The sequence below is a fragment of the Argiope bruennichi genome, chromosome 2, assembly GCF_947563725.1.
Source record: "Argiope bruennichi chromosome 2, qqArgBrue1.1, whole genome shotgun sequence".
Classification (NCBI taxonomy): Eukaryota; Metazoa; Arthropoda; class Arachnida; order Araneae; family Araneidae; genus Argiope; species Argiope bruennichi.
In genome coordinates this window covers 71,405,980-71,427,455 of record NC_079152.1, presented here as the reverse complement: position 1 = coordinate 71,427,455, position 21,476 = coordinate 71,405,980, and the positions used below count along the sequence as shown (strand labels likewise).

Sequence of the window (21,476 nt, the reverse complement as noted above, 5' to 3'; positions counted from 1 at the left end):
TGTTCATCAAAATATGAAAATTCAATCAATTTATTGCTATATTTTTTGTGAAGTAAATAAATATTTATTTAAAAGGAAGTTATTTCTCTATAAAAACTGGATTATTATCAATTTTTTTTTAATTAAAATTTATTTTGAGGGGAATTTTTTTGTGAAATTTCTATATGTAAATATTTTTGTAAGTGGCAGTTTAATATTTTTCAATATTGTTAACCGAAACAACTAAAAAACACTTATTTAAAAATAAGAACTATAGTGAACAATATGTAGAGGGTTGCATATGCTGCAAAATTCGTGTGAATCTTTGTAACATCTGATTGTCTAAAAAAATAAGATTTTTAATAATTTTAGTGCGCGTTAAAAGTAACATTAAAATATTTAGATAAAAATATTAAATTATAAAATGCAAAAATAGTTTTAATGAAAATTGCATAACGTAACTCAAGCTTTTAAGGAGATGGGGCATTTTTTAAATACTTTTGTGAATTATTCGCTTAGAGCAGTTAATTTTTTATGCATATATATATATATATATATAAAATTTTAGAAATTATATAAATCTTCTAATTAATCCTTGTATTCTTATGAAATATCATGTGACAAATCTAAATAAATACTCAAAAAAATATTTTACATATACATAGAAGAAAGAAAATCTATAATTCGTAAGCTATTAAAATCGCCCTTTCCTTTTCATAGCTTACGAGTAAACTAGCCACTTTCGGCGACCAGATGTTCTCTTATTTTGTATATACATATTTTTAAAAATGCAAAACCGTAGACTCATTGTTCCAATCACAACTAGATCACACATCTCGTCAAATGGATTAACCTCCAATCATACTAATTTCGACAATCTTTATTTCGTATGAAAGTTACGAAATCTAGCTAGATCATCAATGATCGCCCACCGTCCATTTTGAAGAGAAATTTTAAAAATAATACTTCACAGTACTTTCTTCGTGGGGAAAAGCATTGAAAGTTTTCCCCAATCACCTTTTAATAAAATATCTTAAGTATAGATGATGAATTTTTATTTCATTCATGGGTTTTGTTTTGTTTTTTCGTTACCCCTTAGACATGTCTTCAAGAGTTGTCTACCTCCACCGTTTCTAATTTCGAGAATAATCGCAAAATAAAACTAACAGTACTCTCAGTCTCAACAACTGAACCAATTTCGTCAGTTTTCGCCGTCTCTAACTAATTAGAATAATCTGTCTTTACTATACAATCATAATTTAAAATAATATTTTCTTTGGTTTTGATAAAACGTTTTCTGTCATATGTATATACATATTTATATTAATTGTAATTATTTAATAAAAAGTAACTAAAATAATTTTTTTTTTGTTGACCTAAGTAGGAATGGATTAAAATTTTTTTTATATCTTACTTTTTTTTTAATGTTTTCTATTTGCTTTGGGATAAAGAGGGTGCTCAATGGCGGAATGGATCTGAAAATAGTCTCTACTAGCCGCCTTTGGCAACCAACTGGTTAGCCAAGAGTAATGCTCTCTGAAATTTTCAATTAAATACTTATGTGCCTCGTTTTCTTAAATAGTTCTTCAGCAAAATATGTATAAGCTTCAAATTTCGATAACCACGTAACTCATATTATTATAGACTTAAGATATTTTGTTCATTGTACTACATATATCTCTAATTTGCAATCAGCTGCCGTGGAATCATGTAGAAAATATCACATTTCATAGTTATTCCATAACATTGCGCTTTCATTTAAATACGTTCTGAAAATACTTTCCTCGATTTGGTTTGCAATAAGACCATTTTAACAATACTAAACAGTATGTATGTCTATTGCTAAAGATTTAAAAACTAGCCGAACTGATTTATTGAATTAATAATTAAGATATTATAAACGATCATAGAAAACTTTGTCTTCAATTATTTTTTTAGAAAATATTATATTTCTTATTTCATTTCACGTGCTGAAAATTTCATTTTTATATATTTGATTTGCAGTAATAATTAATTTATTTTTTAAATCAGAGCTTATGTAAATGTGATAGCAACACGTTCATAAAAGCTAATTTTTTGCCATGTTCGTGCAGGTTAAAATTTATTTTTATTTTGTCTGAAATAAATTGTTGAAAAATATGCTTAAGGTATCCGAACACGTTAAAAAGGTCGATTTTTGCGAAAAATGACATTTTTGAAAAAAAACCAAATCAAGTTTACTTTTATCTATACATTAATTAGAAGTCAATATATTAATATTTTCGTAATGATCGGTAAACCGAAAGTGGACATTTAAATGACCGGAAAAGAACACCAACCATTCATTTTCTGTATACAATGTATTTCATTAACATATACATTGTTTGATCTCTTAAATGTTAAACGTAAAGTGAAAAAAGAAATATATTTTTTATCCTAAAGTGTAAAAATGAAATAAAGAAAATCAATATTCATTTCGAAGAGCAAGTGAGTCTACGATATTTTGTGTCAGTCCGTCTTTAGCCAACAGAAATAAGCTCGATGGCTCGCCTACGCGAGAACATGCCACGTATAATTGTCCGTGTGAAAAACATGGTGTGCCCAAATCTAAGCCGCAAACAGACATCATTTGGTTTTGCGACATTCTGAATGCCAATCTAATAGGAAATTGAACGCGTTTGAATTTAATTAGCACATATATGCGAATCATTGGAATTCGTGATAGCAAAAAATTTTCGGCCCTGAATTTGCCATTAAAAATGGGGGTTTCGATAACGTTTTTCATCAATTTTTTAATGACCAATCGCGTGCCATTGCATAGCCGTGGTGGGTTGAAATTCCGAAGTAAAATAACCGGAGATCCAACTTACAGTCTTAAAAAGTCTAGTGACATGCCTGGCAAATCCAGTGAGCTCAAAAACTCTGTTGGATAATTTACAGCTTCGTTAGCATTGCAAACTGTATCGATCGATTTGTATGATACCAAGTCGCCTGGCAACGACTTATGTATCTTCAAGTTTAAATCATCGACGTCCCTATTTTTTACTGCCAAACTGGCTCTTTCTGCCAGCCACGCATGATTTATATATTGTGTGCGTACATCGGGAAATATGCAGTCAATGAGAGCACTTTGCGAATCAACGATAGTGCAGAATTAATGGCAATGCATCCAGTATTTTCATAGACAGCAACTTTTCCATCGCCGATATCAAACAATTGGTCCGAGAATGTGTCAGAAGATAGATCTTGTAGCATTTGAACGCGCGTGTTAATTTTTAGCTGGACTTTTTCAACTTTACACCACAGTGGCGATGATTTCAAGCAAGCGTTGATCTCATCAACTTACGTTGAACGTGGAATGACGGAATAGGGAGACCCCAATTACCTAGCGTTATGAAATATACTTTACGACCTATTCTCATACCTACCAAATACACATAAAAAATTTCATAAAAATTGGTGAGCCGTTTTGAAGGAGTACGAACACAAACACCGTGACACGAGATTTTTATATATTAGATTTTGATATAAGTTTTGTTCGGGTAATAGTAATAGTTTTTGGTGTAGCCAATTTGAAGTTTTTAAAGAATTTGTTTAAATTTATGCTATTAAATGCCAATTTTCAAAAAGTTTTAATGTTTATTTCAAATATTGACCTCCTATTACTAATTTTGAATAGTCTTAAACCCAGAAATATGGTTAAATATGCCTACACTATGTTTTTCTAAAAAAGTGCCCCAAACGTGTTCGGATACCTTAAATTACATTAAAAAAATTCCTTAAAAATAAAAATTTAATTTATAGGTTAAAACATTGGTATCATTGGAAAGATTATCATTTGAACTTTAATATGACGTAAAAATTAATTTTATATTGTAATAATTTCGGAAGTTATACCGGGGAAACGCCAAAATGTAACGTAATTTTTAATTAATTAAAATTCTAATTTAAAATTCAAAATATATATATATATAATTCCGAGGTGCACATTCTCGACCTCCAAGATATGCATGTGCCAAATCTGGTAGCTGTAGGTCAAACGGTCTGGTCTGGAGAACGTCAACACATACACACACACATATATATACGCACATTGATCTTTATTATAAGTAAAAGATTATCAAAAGAATAGTGCTGAATAAAAAATATCCAGCACTATTCTTTTCATATCTTAACGATATTGGCCGATATTCAGAACATCGAACAACATCTACAGATGTCGTACAATATTTTGTGCTAAATAGAGATGGCTACCAGGTGACATCGGGGGCGGTGGGGGGGGCTGTCCTCGCCCACACACATACTCACACATATATATAATTAAAATTGATAAATTAACATAACGTATTCCCAGTTTAAAAAATATATTAGACATATCACTAATTACATTATATAAATATTATATGTATTTAAGGAATATTAAATACAAATGCATTGAATTTTAAATATTTAAGTGTATAGCTCACTATATTTCAGAACTATATTGTTATTTTCATAATTTTTTTAGCGAAAATTAAAAAGTAAACTATCTGCCAGTTTCAATATTGTTTTTTGGGATTTCTAGGCCCCAAATTCAAATTTATCGAAATGTAAGAAAAATTTCTCTCTTACCTTGTCGTTCCGGGATCTTCAAAATGAAATAGAATTGAGGTATTCCAAGGTGAATTAGATCACATAAACATCGAAATCATTAATCCAAGCGTTCTCATTTTTGTCATCTTTTTTATTTGCAGGACGAGGACACAGGCACAGATAATCATATAAAAATATTTACATATATTTCATTCTACGTGCACGAATTATTTACACAGCACAAAACCCTCTTTGGTTCCATCATACACACTTCATCCATCCAAACTTAAATCTAAATTCACATCTTTTACTCTCTGGGATCATAGGAAATTTTTTCCTGACGTCACCAGCGTGCATGCGCTAAAAGGTTACATGTAATCAGGGTTACGCCAGGAGTCCCAACATTGTTAAAGATAATTTCTTATTGTCGAAGATTAACAACCCAAAAGTACAGAAAACTATTTCATACAGAACACTACTTTAAAGATAAATCAACACGCATTTTAATTCCATAGATGAGAATCCTTCACAGAGCCGGCCTTCTCTGTGAAGGGGCCCTGGTGCAAGAAACCGATTAGGAGCCCTAAATGTTTTGCAAAGTGAAAAAAAAAATACAGATACTAATACATATTACTATTGCATGTTTATTTGATACGTGATTTTGCTAATTACTTCAGGAAAATCACAATTTTTTGCAATTTTTTTTCGATATACGTATAGTAAGTGCATTTAAGCTTTATACACACATGCGTGATGAAGACAATACTTTATTAATTTTAATTTGTTGAAAGAGCGCTCAGCATTTATTTTAATAATTGTTAATGTAAAGAAAAGTTTAGAAATAAATCATTATCGTTATTATTTAGTATACATATATTTCAATATATGTTGAGCGTTATTTACGTCCCTTTCATTCAAAATAAAATCCTGTAGCAAAACAATTATTTGAATTAGATTTTCATTTATATCGTTATTATAAAACATTACAAAGTTTTCGGAACATTTTTCTAATTCATGTTTTTTAAAGTTTTTATATCAGTGATTAATTTGAAATAATTTAAATGCATCTCTTATCTGTACAATAACAATATCAGTTGCACAGTTAAAAATAACATTTAAATTCTGTTTCGAAAGGTAATTTTTTTTTTTCTTTTTTTTTTTTTTCAAATTCGTTTTTCAGGAAAATGTTCTGAAAGACTAAATTACATGCTATTGTTTTTACTTCGTCTAAAAATGAGTTAAATTTTGTTCTTAAATTTTGGACTTCAGTTTTAATTTTATTAATTAAATTAAAAGTCAGAACAATTGTTTTTACTACAAATAGTTTAGTGATAGTTCTAATTCTGGACAATATTGTAAACCATACTATTAAACATAAAATAAACGTCACGTCTTGTATTGAATCCAATAGACATTAACTTCGGATAGAGCTGTATTATTGTTATTTGCATTAATAAATTCTTCTAGGGTATTACAAATTAGAGGATTAAAACCTATTTTCTAGGTTCAAACTGCATATATATCGCTATAACCGAATCTGTTTTTATTTCACAACGAGTGACGCATAATGGTTTAAGAATAATGTTTAAAAGCTTTTGTAGAATTTCCCATATTTTTATAGATGCAGAAAAAAAGTAATATAAACGTTGCAATATCCCAAAAAAATTATTATACATACTGCTGGAAACGGCATCATAAGTTGATAAATTAAAAGAATGTGATAGGCAAGGCATAAAATTTGCATGAGGGTTTAGAGCAATTATTCTAGATTGTACACCTTTATATTTCCCTTACATATTGCTATCGTTGTCATATGTCTGTCCACTACAATTCATAATATCTAAATCAAGCTGACTTGTTATTTCCAGTAGAGTTTTGCTAGTCCTTCTCCAGTCATGTCAGTTATTTCAATAAACCCTTAAATGACTCATTTATAGTTAATCTTTTCTCTTCAAAATTTACATACCTAATAAAGACTGAAGTTTCTTTTATATGGGAAATATCAGAAGTAGATTCCATTTGAATACTGAAATACGTGGCTGCTTTTGTATCGTCTTTAATTTTGTTAAAAATTTCATTTCCAAACACAGGAATAAATTGTTCTTGCGATGTATCTGCTAAATGATGCACAGTTCTATTTTTGGATTTTTTAATTCTGTTTATATGATCCATAAGCACAGAGTCGTATTTACTTAATAATTCGATTAAACAAAAAAATTCCATTATTAGGCATTTTTGTTATTTCATGGTTTCCTAGAAATGGAAGATTACTACATTCTAAAAATAGAATCACATATACAATTCTTTGAAATAGTAATTTAAGAGATTCCATTTCCTTATTTATATTAACTTGATTTGTTTTATCAATAGTAGAACATAAATTTAGTCATTTCAGTTACTCTTTCCAAGCAATAAATGAATTGACTAATAGAATGCTCATGATCTTGAACTACAATACAATTAAAGATTTTCTACAGTTATTATAGACACCTATAAATCATGTAGTTTTTTTTTTTTTTCATTTTATCTGGAAAATAATATGCAATTAAAACAAAATACCGCTTCTTGCATTTTTGAATAAATCAGTCAGTTGTGAAATTGCTTTTCACCAATCGGCACTTATTTTTTAAAAAAGTAGTTAAGTGGTGGAAAATGATTTACCTTCCGCATTTTTAGCAAAAACTCATTTGTGTTGTACAGGTCTGTTTTTAACACAAAACATTTTAAATTTATCAGTTATTATGCTTGGTCATAAACCTGAATCACTTATATGCTTGATCACATTTGTTATTGTCATTTCCGTTGTTATTTTCTGATTCAATAATAAGTGTATAAACAGAAGGTTCTTCAAAGCTTTTCAAAATTTCTACACTTTCATTGCAAGATTGTGTAGTTTGTGCGGAATTTTCTTCGTTGTTGAAGCTGCTATAATCGGAACTGCTGAAATCGGAGCAATTTCATTACCAGAATTACTTCGTAGACAATAAAACAAATATACTCATGACTTTTTCAAATTTTACTTTTCTTTTTTGTCTTTCCTGCTAATTTTCTTATTTGAAACCGAATCCTTTACACCCAGAGGAATACTTCCTTGACAGGGACATGATTAGATTTAACAATATAAAATATTTTATAGTATAAATTATCAAAGTAATATATGCAATTTAACCTTGTAGATGAGGTAAATGACCATATTTTATGTTTAAAATATGTTGCACACTTACACTAAACTGTAATATGTAACCTTCCTGTATTTCAAAACCCATCAATTGTTTCAATTAAATTTCTTCTTCTCTTCATTTCCTGCCTTTACAGTTCAGAACATTATTTCTTGATCATGTTGGGGGCCCCCCACTGCACCCCCTCCTCATACACATATGGCCGGCCCTGGATATTAATAATTCTTGTGCAATTATATTAATAATTATTTCTGCATGCAAAACGTCTAATAATTCTTTTTGCAATGCATAAAGTTTTAAATTCTCCTCAGATAATAAATTTCTGAATCTATTCTAATGATCTTCAGGTTTGAAAATGTCTGTACATCTGAGTCGCTTATGGAGTACAGATGACTTTGTAAAATTCATAAAGGTTTCATAAAGCCTGTTTGATGCAAAAATCGTTGATGTATACGCTTTACAAACTAAACGTATATATCAACGAAAAAGTTAATACTTTTTAATGTTATTGCAACTAAGATCCATTAAATTTTCAACAGTTTTGTTCTTAATTTTAAAAGTTTTTTTAAAGTGTTTTTGCATAATTTTTAACATTGTTTTATAATATAATGAAAATCAAGTCAATTTCATTGTTCCGTTAAATCAGCAATTCAAGATTGTTTTTCTGTTAAAAGCATGAGTCAAAATCTATTTTAACTCGATATAAAACTTCCTTTGTAAAAGAATTCTATCCATTTTCATTGTCTTACTAATTTTTCCTTTTTCGTATAAGCAATATAGAGAAAGTATAGTAATGGTCAAAAATTTCCAAATCGAGATTTTGACGAATCTTCAAGTTTTTGATCTTTCTAAGTTCGAAAAATACATTTTTGGAAATTGTCCGTCTGTCTGTGCCAAAGATAACTAAAAACGCTTTGAACAAGACGAATGAAATTTGGTATACCATCTTCACACAACATTTGTAGATTTCTGTCAGATTTTGAACAAACTCCGTTCAAAAGAAGTTTGTACGGCTGTACAAATGTAAGTTAGCACGATAACTACAAAGCGAAGTGAGCTGGATGAATAGAATTCGGTACAAAGAATTAACATCTATAGCAGGATTTGGTGTTTACAAGCACAGTTTTCGGCCAAATTTTTGTTTCAATCGGGTGGGAAAAAACGCATCTGACGGGATACATTGAATTAAGTGCAGTTATAACAACGTTCAATGAAGTAGTCTGCAAAGTTGTATTCGTATAGTGATTAACTGGTGCCATTCGGCAATTTCTAATAAGGACAATTTCTATGCCACTTACGTTCACATTTTACACACCTTATTAGTACAAAATGCCCAACTATATTGTCAAGATATCTCTATAGCAGTGGTCGGCATTCGAAATATCGGATAACATCGTTTAGATGTCGTATAATGTCTTCTGCTAATAGAGTATATAGATGTTTTTTGACATTTGATTGGAAGCCTTTTCACTTTAAGAGTATATGGAGAATAAGCGATTGACAAAAACGTACCTTTCACTCAAAAGCATCTAGACGATTTTTCTCTTTCCATGATACTTGCCTCATTTGCCCACTCTAGTTACGCTTACTTACTACAACCAATTCTTTTTATGTAAATGTCAATGCCCAATCTAATTTTTGCAGTTAGCTAAATCCTCTTTTATTTAAAAGATAAATAAATAAAAAATAAAAAGATCCATGGGTCTCGGCTAAGTTTGACACCGGGTTTCACCGAAGAGCCACTGTGTAAGCATATCTGCTGCACCAACACTTCCGACAGATAGATATCTATCGGAGGTAAGGAGGTAACGGTTCCACGTTAAATCTGTGAGAACCAAACCTCCTCCCGCTAATGAGGTGCGGATGTTTGCAAAGGGAGTGCCGTCTCAGATGCCGTTCTTGACAACGGCTCAAATATAAGTCCGATCTAAATTAGACCTAGTTTTGTAGCTTTATAAAAGCGATTTTAATATAAATAAGGGTTAAATACATTAAGCCAAATTCCAATTCAATAAAACCACGCATGCGCAAAAAATTGTACAGCAGAAAGTACTTGTCCCGTCGACTTTCTGGGCATTTCTTGTTTTAATGTAAAAAAACAAGAAATATGAAACCTTTGAAATTGCAAACACCATCGATAGACCTATATAGAACTAAAAATACACATTTGAAAAAATTTATAATAACAAATCATTGACAATTTGTTTTATGAAACATTTTTTTTTGTATACATTATAAGCCTTTTTAAAAATTAATAGTGTGGTTAAATGACAGTTATTTTGAACAACTGTTTGAAAATAAAGATATCAAATGTATTTATTATACGTTGTTAAGATAGACAATTATTGTGACGCTGTAAGCCGTGGCTTGGTAATAGCTTTGGTAGAACCGCAGAGAATCTTTGAGAACCTATGGCTAGAGCTGAAGTGAGCGCCATTTCAGTGTTCGTACGCTCCATATTGTTATCGTGTCTATTTGGTTTTGACGCATGAAGCTTGAAAAACAGTTGTAGCAGATCTTATATAATATCATCTCAAAAAGTATTTCATTATTTTATCTTCATATTTATTCTATTTTGTATCCTATGTGTATTATTCATGTTTTTGTTAATTTTTTTTAAATTCTTGATCGGTGTTAAAACACGTTTCCATTGTACTATATTCATTTGTAAACCTTTCATTGATCATTACGAATAATTGACTTTATTAAACAGAGATAATGTACGATATTATTAAAATGCTTGGACGCACATTTCATTACTATTTAACCAAAGAATAAAACGATTTTGTAGTTTTCAGAAAAGTTTAATTTTTATGGAAATTAAACTGTCTTTAGAAAGAAAGTTATTGTAAAATGTGGCCTTCATTACCCTTAAAAGCTATTAAAAAACTTTTAAGGATAATGCAGACAATATATTCTGGCCTTCTCTTTAAAGATTTCAATGGAACTGAAATATTATATATGGTGTTAGCACTTGTAAAAACGTAAGTAAAAGATAATCTTGATTCTAGAGTTGCATTTGTTATTTTGGAGATTTGAATATTGAAATGATGTTTTCCTTCTGTTTTGAAAATTGAATATAAATGAGATTCATTTGTCCAGATATATGTTGTCTTCTCAATACACAAGTATCAATATGGCAGTTGTATCCTCTTAACTAATGTAATGTAATTAGCATATGTATAGTTAATTTATCAGTTCCATTAATTACGGTTAATAATAATTCCTGTTATAATTCCAGTATTTATTTAAGTTAACATTAAATATTTTATTTATCAAATAAAATCCTTAATTCACAAAGCTTAAAGAATGGCTGTGAATTCATTAAATTTATGTTATATGTAAAATTCTCATTTCAAGAACTATTTAATACAAATTTAGTTATTTCATCTTTCTACTTATTTACAGACGGCAAGCATGAGTACTCGGATTTATATTGGAAGGTTAAGTTATGATGTTACAGAAAGAGATATAGAAAAGTTTTTTCAAAATTATGGTAAAATAAGAGAGATTTTGATAAAGAATGGCTTTGGCTTTGTGGTAAGTTTTGTATTACTTCTTAATGTTTTTAAAAATTATTCTTGGTTCTTTTTAAAATGCTTTTAACTTATTCTCTATTTCATATGCTACATATATTTTAAAATATTCAATTGTTTAAATCCTATTGTTCTGTTCACATTTACAATGCAAATACAAGTGTTGCATCAATGTGACCAGAAAAATATTACTGTTATAAATGCATATGAATGTAATAAATTTAATGTACTTGATATGATTGAAAATATATATATAATTTTCAATATATTTTGTTTATCATTATATGATGGGCAGATTCTGAATTTTGCACATGACACATTTATTTTGTAAATTAATTGTGGAAATTGGTAATATATCATTTTGTTTTTTATTCTATAATCTTTAAATTATTTTATGAGATTCTTTGTTTCTGGAGCAATGTTCCCTTAGCAGATTTTTAATTGCACAAATTTTCTAAGAATGGCTTTCTTTTGTTTGATTTCTTCTCAATCCATTTGATATTTATTGATGTCTGAATAATAAATGCATTGCAAAAAAAAAAAAAAAAAAACAGAAGAAATATTCCAAAACAAAAGCCTTTAGGCAAGCAAATTATTTTCCTTTTGCATGTACATATGTTCAAATTCTAATCAAGAGTATCCACATCTTCTTTATTCTTATTGTAATAATATCATTTCTAGACAATATTGGGACAAGTAGGACAAGTGCCTCTGATGTCATTACCAAGGGGTGCAAAATCGTGGAATATTTTAGTTGCATTTAAAAAAATATTTTTTTACTCGCCAAGACTAAAATAAAACTAAAAAGTGATGAACATGAAATAGAACCTAATATAAATAAGCATAAAAGTTCTTATTTCTATTCACTGAAAACTTCTATTAGTCAGCAAAAGAGACTAGTGTTTTGAAAGATCTAATAAATTGTTTAAAATTAATATAAAGTAAATTGAATCAAAGGAATGGAAATAAATTTTATTATAAATAAAAGGACCTAAGTGCAGAAATTTTATGTGGTAAATGCTTTGCTATGATAAAAAATAGCAGTGATATATATAATTAATAAAAGTTTGAAGTGGGTTTATTTTATTGTAAATTTTCCTGATAAAAATAATGAAAAACCCTTGACAGCTTTTTTTTACCCTAAATATAGTGTTGTACTTATATATGAATAATTTTCTTGATGGGTCGTTTTGTTTTACAAATTTGTTCACTTAAATATTCTAAACTGAAACTAAGTGCTTGATTTTTTTTTTTTTTAAATTCTTAAAGGATTAATTTAATTTCTGATAGAAAGAGAAAAGTATGTTACACAGCTTAATAAATAAGTTTTGTATTTAACAAAGTTTTTATAAAATAATTATAATCAACTATATATTAATTTTGATGTTTAGTTCATAGAACAGTTGATTTATTTGAAAGCCCTTTTGGCTGACTTACATAAACCATTTCCTTATGGGAGGCATCAAAGTTTTTCTAGAAAATGTACTTACGAGTTAGTATTTAGCCTCTGTGTGGAAGTTTATTAGATGTGACTGATTGACCTTTCAATTTTTTGGCCTATTTTAAACCTCTATGTGTAGTTAATAGTTCTTGTTAGCCATTTTAAAGAGGCATTCCTTGGTTATTAAAAATTACTCATTCAGGTCTTACTGAAATATTAAAATAATATTCCATCAGTCTGTCATTGCTTTTTTTCCCTTTCATTTTTTAGTAATTAATCAAAAAAAAAATATTTACATATATTTTCTTTTTTTAAAACAAAAATAAGCTATGAAACTTGATAAACAATTACTTTCTGTGGAATAATCTCAATTAAAAATTAAATTCAGTATCATATTTTATGTGCATTTTTTTACTTTCATTTATATGTTTCATACAACTTCTACTGAAAAAGGGAAAATATAACCGATTCTTATTTTTGCCAAGATTACTTATTTAATTCTAATTATTAATTTAATCTTCCCATAATGCAAGTTTAATTATTTCTATATTATGGGAAAGTTGAACTATAAAGAATATATGTAAAGATGGAGGTTTGCTTCTTTGAAGTACTGTTGGGTTGGACTTTAGATCAATGTCTAGTTTTTGGACAAGATGACCTCAATCATCTAAAAATTCACTAGAAGTCTGCCATCTTGTATAGTTAAAGAAAAAATAATGAAGAGTTTTAGTTGCAGTAAAGGTAGATTTTACCACATTTGGTGAAAATTAATCCTCAAAAGTTTTACTAGCAAACAATCATTATTCTCAAGTCAAGCTGTAAAAGTAGAATTTGACACATTTGGTAAAAATTAATCCCCAAAAGATTTGACTGGCAAACAGACATTATTCTCAACTAAAGCTGTAAGGGTTAATACAGGAATTTCAAATAATGCTTAGTTAAGCATGCATAATTTTATTCAAATATATAGAAGATATGAAAAATGCTGATTTTTTCCTTTTCTAAAATATATAGTGAAAAGTTCACTCTTCCCTTCTTATTCAATGGGGTATATTAGATGAATATTTATTTTAAGAGTTCAAATTTTAGTCTTTAATCAAGTAGTGTTCTATAGTTTTTAAAAGAATTTTATGAAAATTTGCAGATTTTATAAAAGATGAATTTCTTTAAAATTAGGAATTTGATGACTATCGAGATGCTGATGATGCTGTCTACGAGTTAAATGGAAAACAACTTCTTGGTGAAAGGTAAATATGAATATAACATCTATACCACTATGCATGCAATTAAAAATTTTTTATCAATTTTAAACATTGGAAAAATTTATAAAAAGTAAAATTTCGTAAATAAAATTTCATAATTTCACAAAGTGATATTTTTTAAAGACATAATAAACTGTTTTTTAATTTATTTATTGGGAATCAATATCTCAAACATGAATGTGCATATTTTTGAAATTGAGGAGGTGGAACATCTAACAGTTTGTTTTTCTATTAACCATTGATGCTGGTAACAAAATATAAATACATGTTATGAATTATAAATCATAACATTTAACATGTGAAAACAATAAAAATGAAATTGAATTAAAAAAATTAAATGCTTAAGCTGCTTTAAATTACTTTCTACTGGAAATTTTAGTGTACCTTGTCTCTTTTTTTTTTTTTTAAATTAAACCTAAAACTTTTTTAAAATGCACTTTTTTTTTTTTTTTTGGAATAAAGAAATTAAACATTTTGTGGTATTCATATTAATTTTTTTAATTTAAAATGAAGTTGACTCTTAATAGTATTGGGTAATTATTTTTGTTAAAAACTATTAAGTGATGTGAGGGGACAAAATGGCTAGAGAGAAGCACTTAAATTGTTAGAGATGCATTTTTATTTTTGTCTTGTAACAATAAGTTGACTTTTCTTAGTTAAAATGTAAAAGTTTCAATTTCTCACATCTTAAGAGATGTGGTGAAATATTTTTTTGTAATAACTTTAGTGTAGAGCATATATTTTTCTTTATTGTAAAGTTTGTTTTATAAATTGCATTTACTTTCTCTGGTAAGTTGCACATGTTTAAAAATGTTAAAATTATTGCATCTAAAATGTTACATTTTTCTGTTTTGTATGAAAGAAATTCCAGGGGGGGGGACTAATTATGCATTATGCTATGTTGACATTTGCATTATAAAATAACATACATTGGATGTCATTTAATGTGATTGCAATTAATGCATTTATTTTATGTTATAAAAAATCTTTGGTCTTGAACCAAGATAAGCATATGTATATGAAAATATTCATTACATGTGATCACATTATCATTTAATGTTATCAATTTTGAAGAATTAATTAGTCATTCATCATCAACTAGTGTTAATATGGATGCTCATAGATATTACTTGCTCTGCCTTTAAGGGGCCATCTGTGAATCTTTTTCTAATGGGAGGGATTCATATTCTTTAGTCTGCATTGTAGCAATTTGGATTGATTTAATTGATGTTTAATTGATTAAAATGTATTGAACAGTCATTAACTATTGTTATATGTGATTCAATTATGAAAGCAAAATGAATAAAATAAGGAAAAAAGAGAAAAAAAAAACTGATTTAAGTGTAAAAGGCAAAATTGAAATTTGTAATAAGTATGATAAAAAAAATTAGTAAATGTAATGCTATGTTGCAGCTGAAAATTTTACATCCTTTTAAAATTAAATTGTGTAACATTTTGCAAACATTAATTTTGAAACAAAAAGTTATTAATTTTTTTAATTTATTCTATTTATATGATATTTAAACAAATTAAATTTTGAAAATAAAGACAGTGATTTTTTGTTAATAAGCCTAAGCAATGAACATTTGTGGTTCTGGCAGCTATGAATGTGTTGAAGAAAACTCTCCAATGTATACTGAAATGATTCAAATATTTCATATTTTTGAAACTCAGCATGCACTGTTTAATAATAAATTTTATAATACCAAGGCATGTATGAACAATATATATTTGAATTGTTAACAATATTAGTGTAAATTGTTATATTGTTTAAAGTGATTACATTAAATATCAGCTACTGTATAACATTCCATATTAATAAGACAGCTATTCAAAAAAAATAATTTCAAATTAATTTTACTAACTTTTATTTAAAACCAGAGCATTCATTTGAATCGCAATCCGCATATCTGTACATGGTTATAATATTTATTTTATACAGTTATTGAGTTACTGTATGTGGTTTAAAAATTTATTTTTAGGGTCACTATTGAGCATGCTAGAGGATCTCCAAGAGGTAATGATATGTATCGAGATAGAAATAGAGGATATCGTGCACCAATGCGCAGAGGACGCCAAGGAGGTGGTCGAGACAAGTAAATATTAATTTTAAAAAATTCTTTATTATTTTAATTACATCATATCTTTTGGAATTTGTCTTTTGAATATTTTCCCCAATTACTGAAGGTACGGGCCACCTACAAGAACTGAATACCGAATCATAGTGGAGAATTTGAGCAGCAGAGTTAGCTGGCAAGTATGTAGTTTTCTATTTTTCAAATATAATACTTTCAATAAGTTTTGTTTTAAGATTGATTTTTGTTTTTCAACATTCTTACATGGAGTTCCCACCATTGAAGGAAGTCTTATCTATGATTAGTAGATGGCAATGACTTCATTTACATGTGCTTGGTGTTGCTTGTTTATTAGTATATTTTTCATGAAATTACTAAGGTTGTGTCTTCCAACAAATGCATATAAATTTGAACTGTTCAAGTCGTATATTTGTGCTTGGTATAAAAAGGATGAAAATAAATTTTAATAAAATTTTATCTACCAAATTTGTTGACATTAGGAATATAAGCCTCCTGGTTCTTAGGGGCTCTTTTTTTCTTCTAGAAGATATTGATTTTTTCCAATGTAATTGAAAAATTGTTAGAACATCAGTTTCTGCTTCTACAAAATTATCAACAGGGTGGGTAGCATCATTTGAAGTCCAGGAAAACTGAGTATTTTTGGTGGTCCTTATATAAAGACTTTAAAAGTACTGTTTTTTGTCTAGGTGCTTATAGTTTTCTTCTGATTGGGGGGGGGGGTCACCAAGTTAGATCTGTCCATTTAAAGGTTGTATTTTCTTGCAGTATCATATCTTCCTCTGTTTAATGAATTTAATGCATATGGTTAATGAGGATTCATTAAATTCAGGTTTATGAAAAAGGATTTTATATCAGTTGTGGGGAAATACTGATAAATGGGGAAAATAAATACTTATCAGTTACTTCATTCTTCTTTTACCCCCTTTTGCTTGTTTAGATAAGGGGGGGGGGACCTTTTCATTTTAGAAAGAATTTTATATATTCATGTTAGGTTTTAACTGTAACGTCAGGACATCTGTTTTTTACACATGGTAAATTGTCTGTGCAACATATTTCAACATCATTTTGTGATTTTCATTAGTAATTATCTGTTTTTGTTTGACTCATTGCAGGCTTCTATAGGTGAATATACTGAATGATTCAAGGCTTTAAAAAAAAAAAAAAAAAGTTAATGAAACTCAAAAGTTACTTGTAAATAATTCATTACTCTTCCCAAAACATACCAAAAATATTAATACCAATAAAATTCCTTTTTTACTTTTTCATATATGAATTATTCAGAGAAAGAATTGTAATTGCCAAAATATTTAAACTCAAGATTTTGCCATGTCTCCATGAATCTAACCTCTGAATAACACATTTTTGGTTTTATGTCTCGGAATATAATAACTTGAAAAACTTTGAGTTGGAATTTCTTAATATTAAATTTGTTGATTTCATCCCAATTTTGAAGGAAATCCATTGCCGTGGATTTTTGTTTGTCTGAGTTCAAGTACACAGATTCATTGGAAAATGTTTTCGCATTGATTAAAATACTGAAGCTGGAAATTTGAATGAAAAATATCATGTTTCACAACATGTAGTCTATGACCACGTAAAGCAGCTTGACAGAATTTATCCCTGAGAATGTTATAAATATCAGCCAATTCAGAATATCATCTACTTTTGGGGGAAACAAATGTTAAAAGAAATAGCTGTCAGCAACAAAAAGATTAGACAGATTTCTTGATCTCTTTATGGAAAAAGAAATTGCTGAAATTGAATATAAAACTATTACACTTACTTGCTCGACAAGCCAGAATATTTTCACTTCTAACAAAATTAGTTAGCTGGGAAAAGTTACTAGTGAAAATATTGAAGGTGTTTGAAAAAATCTCTGAAGAGAAACAATCTTTTATTTACATATTTAATAAGATTTGGATGATTTTTATATTCTAAATTTATTTTCTTATGTCCTTATCTGGTTTTTGAAGAATTGGAATGTTGGTGAAGTAGCAATATAACCTCTATATATATATATATATATATATATATATATATATATATATACATACATACATACTAACTGCAGTGCAATTAAATAATTTAAATTATGCAAAGAAAGTCTTTTAATAGGATTTTTCAAATGAAACTATAAAAAAAAGAACATTTTAAGTAACTCAGTTTCAATGTTGTTGAAAAATATTCCGCTATTCCTGGTAGTGTTTTATGTTTATGTATGCGTAAGATTTGACAGTTAGTACCCAACTTAATTCATTTCATCGGACTTAGTTCTATAATATAATATTAGTTTAAGATTGGTTCTTATTTTTCTTCTGAAGGCACTTAAAAAGTATTTATAAAGTGTTTATTTTTTAGGATCAAATTAGTCTATGTACCCTGTATCAGTGACTACTGTCATGTATTTAGATCTTGAAATATTTTCTCTTTTAGTCTATAGTTATCAAATCAATAGTCATTTTTTGTGGAATTTTATTTCATATGATTTTATGTATGAATTTTTTTCACTAGATTGTTTTAAATTCCATGATGAAAATAGGTTTTAGCTTAATTATCGTTTAGAAATAAAGTTATTTTTTTATTAAATTTGTATCGTTAATACTTAAGAATCCTGGTCCCCATTAATTGTTTGATTAAAATTTGAGATTTATATTATTTTCCATTTAGATATTTCATTGACTTAGGAATCATTTTTTTAAAAAACAAGGATAATAGATTTATGTAGTAACTGTGCAAGAACAACATAAAAAATATCTTCTGTTATGTTGGAAATCAGAAGATCATATTTTTTGAGACTAAGCATTTTGCTAGTAAGATTTTTAATTTGAATACTGTTGAAGTTTTGAATGGAAACACGGTTAAACCTTTGAGTGGGAATATGAATTTTTTCCTCCCCTTCTTGAAAAGTATATATTTGAAATTCTGTCCCCTGAAAACAAAGTTTTATATACAATGATTTCATGTCTCCTTGCACCTCAAAACATTTGAGTATTTAGTAAAACTCTTTCATGTTTTGTATAATTGTTTATTTCTTGTTTACATCAGGGGAATGAAATTAATTCAACCCTGCTTTTTCCCTCCTCGAAATGAAAATATAAGTATCTGATTGTTATGAATTTTTTTTTTTCAATCTTTACTCAAATCTGACATTTTTTTTGTAATATTTTGATGAATGCTGTCCTCTTTGTTGCAAGTTTCATAATAAAGCTGACCACTCAATTTCTATCAATAAAATCTGACTTCCCTCTCAATTTTCTTTAAAGGGAAAGAAACTGGAATTTATTGTCAGTCTATGTATTTACAATTACTCAGTTTTGAAAAAGAAACTTGACATGAAATCCCACAGTAGACACTGAATTCAGCTAAAGGCATCAATAAACGCTCTCTCTCTTCCTCTATTATCACTGTTCCATGTTGTAGATTATCTAAAAAGGAAAAGTTACACAGACTTTTCTTGGAATATATTCAGTAAATCAAATGTGTTATATACAATGCAGTTGCTCTGGAAAATGAGGGGCAATTTTTCAAAAGTAGTAAGAAATTTTAAATTAAAAGCAGCACTCTGATATTCATTGAAAATGCATTACAAGAGAAAAGTTAAGGGGAGGGGGGACTATTAATGTGCATGAGATCTGAAATTGCATAAAACAAAATTATTTTCTGCAATAATAAATTGTGACTTATTAAAAAAAAAAGTAACTACTTTTTAAGAATAATATTTTTTATTTTACTTTGCTGTGAAATATATAAATCTTCATTGTACAAGTAGTCATTTTAAAATATTAATTAATGGCAGTTTATATGTAGAATCCATTTAAAATAACTTTTTCATAAATCTAACCTAAATTAATAATAGAATTGAAATAATGTTAGTATCAAATAAATAATGGGTATTTTTATTCCAGCTTTTCCAACAATATTTGTAAAGAATTTGCAATTTTGATGACAGCATTTGTTTTGAATATATTTGTTAAAGATCATCTTGTATTAAACTTCAAAAAATCAAATTCTTATGCTACAAAAGTTAAAGAATTGTATCATCAGAATAGGCATGAATTTATAATTATTTTAAAGGCATTTAATTAATTTCCAATGAACTAATTTTTTTAAATAAATGAAATACTGAAAAACCCTATTGAAATAATTTTAGTGGTAAAATGGCAATAGCAAATTCTTATAAATATCTTTCAAAAAATGTGGCAAATGTTATTCTACTGCCCCTCAAATGCATTTCTAATTTTCATCAATTGCACAACTATGTCATTTAATTTATTTTCTTGCTAGTACCTATGTAATCTTTTTTCAATAAGTGCATGATTGTTTTTATACCACCATCTCATTTGCTAAATATTTGTGGTTGCTTTATTTTAGTATAAAATGGGAAATCAAATTTTCATGAAGAGAAATTTTAGTAATTCAAATGGAATTTTTGAAATTTGCTATTTTTCAAATTCCTAATTTTTGTTAATAAAAATAATTTTTTTTTTTCAAATGTTAAATGACATAATTGTGTCTATAATTTTCTTTCAAAATTAAAATTAAAAAATTCTTGCCATAATAACTTGTTATTATTCAGTTTTATTTCTCTTTAACAGTGTGCATGGTAGTATTATGTGATTCCAAATTAGTGTTCAGCTCAGATGTCTAAAAATGATCCATTTCTTTCATTCATAAGTTACCAACCATCCAGCCCCTGATCCGCAAAAGGGTTGTGATGTACGCAAAAGGGGCGAGGCGCATGCAGGTGGGTAGAGTGTTGGGCCTGCAAATCGATCGACCCTACCATCTTCGTAACAGTGGGACCACTCATTTGTGGCACGTCCTATCACTCTTTCCATTGGACCGTGACATTGTGATGGATCTCTGCTGCCATACTTTGGAAACAGGACAAGCCAGAGGTTTATCACAATGATGACTCAATCACTTTTTCTGATGAGACTTGAGTGCAAAGGTCCAGACCTTATCCGTACTCTACGCATACTGGGTTACCATGGCTGTCCTAGAAAGATTGGGCAAGCTCATTGTTCGATGGTGGTCCCCTGTGGACGTATTATCTACCCACTTTCTCTAGAAGTCTATTTGATCTTTCAGGTAAAGCATTAATTTTAGGTTTATTTTAAACCATATATAAGTTAATTTTTTAAAAATATATTTTAGTATTTTAATATTTTACTATCATTTACTTCGTTAATGCTGGAAACAATGAAGCAGTCAAGAAGAACTTCTTTTAAAGATGTCCAGTTAATTTTGAAGTGGAATCTTCTGCCCAGTCATGAAATATTGTAACATCTAAAAGAAGTTTAGTGTATTTGAAATGAAACTCAAGATTCAGAAGCATTACTGAAGCATCATTGGAGGAATTGATGGGCTGAATGGAAACTTCCAGTGTAAATTACCATCAAGTTCATAATAATATGTCTGATTTTTACTAT

General features: G+C 28.3%; 1 protein-coding gene across 1 annotated transcript in view; it reads left to right on the top strand.

Annotated features, from left to right (window-relative positions):
* The window catches only part of LOC129962216 (serine/arginine repetitive matrix protein 5-like), a 64,143-nt gene that overhangs the window by 19,441 nt on the left and 23,226 nt on the right, over positions 1-21,476 (top strand). The window contains exons 9-13 of the mRNA XM_056075957.1: positions 10,216-10,249; positions 11,118-11,249; positions 13,863-13,933; positions 15,931-16,044; positions 16,136-16,205. Of these exons, the coding sequence (XP_055931932.1) occupies positions 10,216-10,249; positions 11,118-11,249; positions 13,863-13,933; positions 15,931-16,044; positions 16,136-16,205 (421 nt within the window). The remainder of the gene's footprint in view (positions 1-10,215; positions 10,250-11,117; positions 11,250-13,862; positions 13,934-15,930; positions 16,045-16,135; positions 16,206-21,476) is intronic.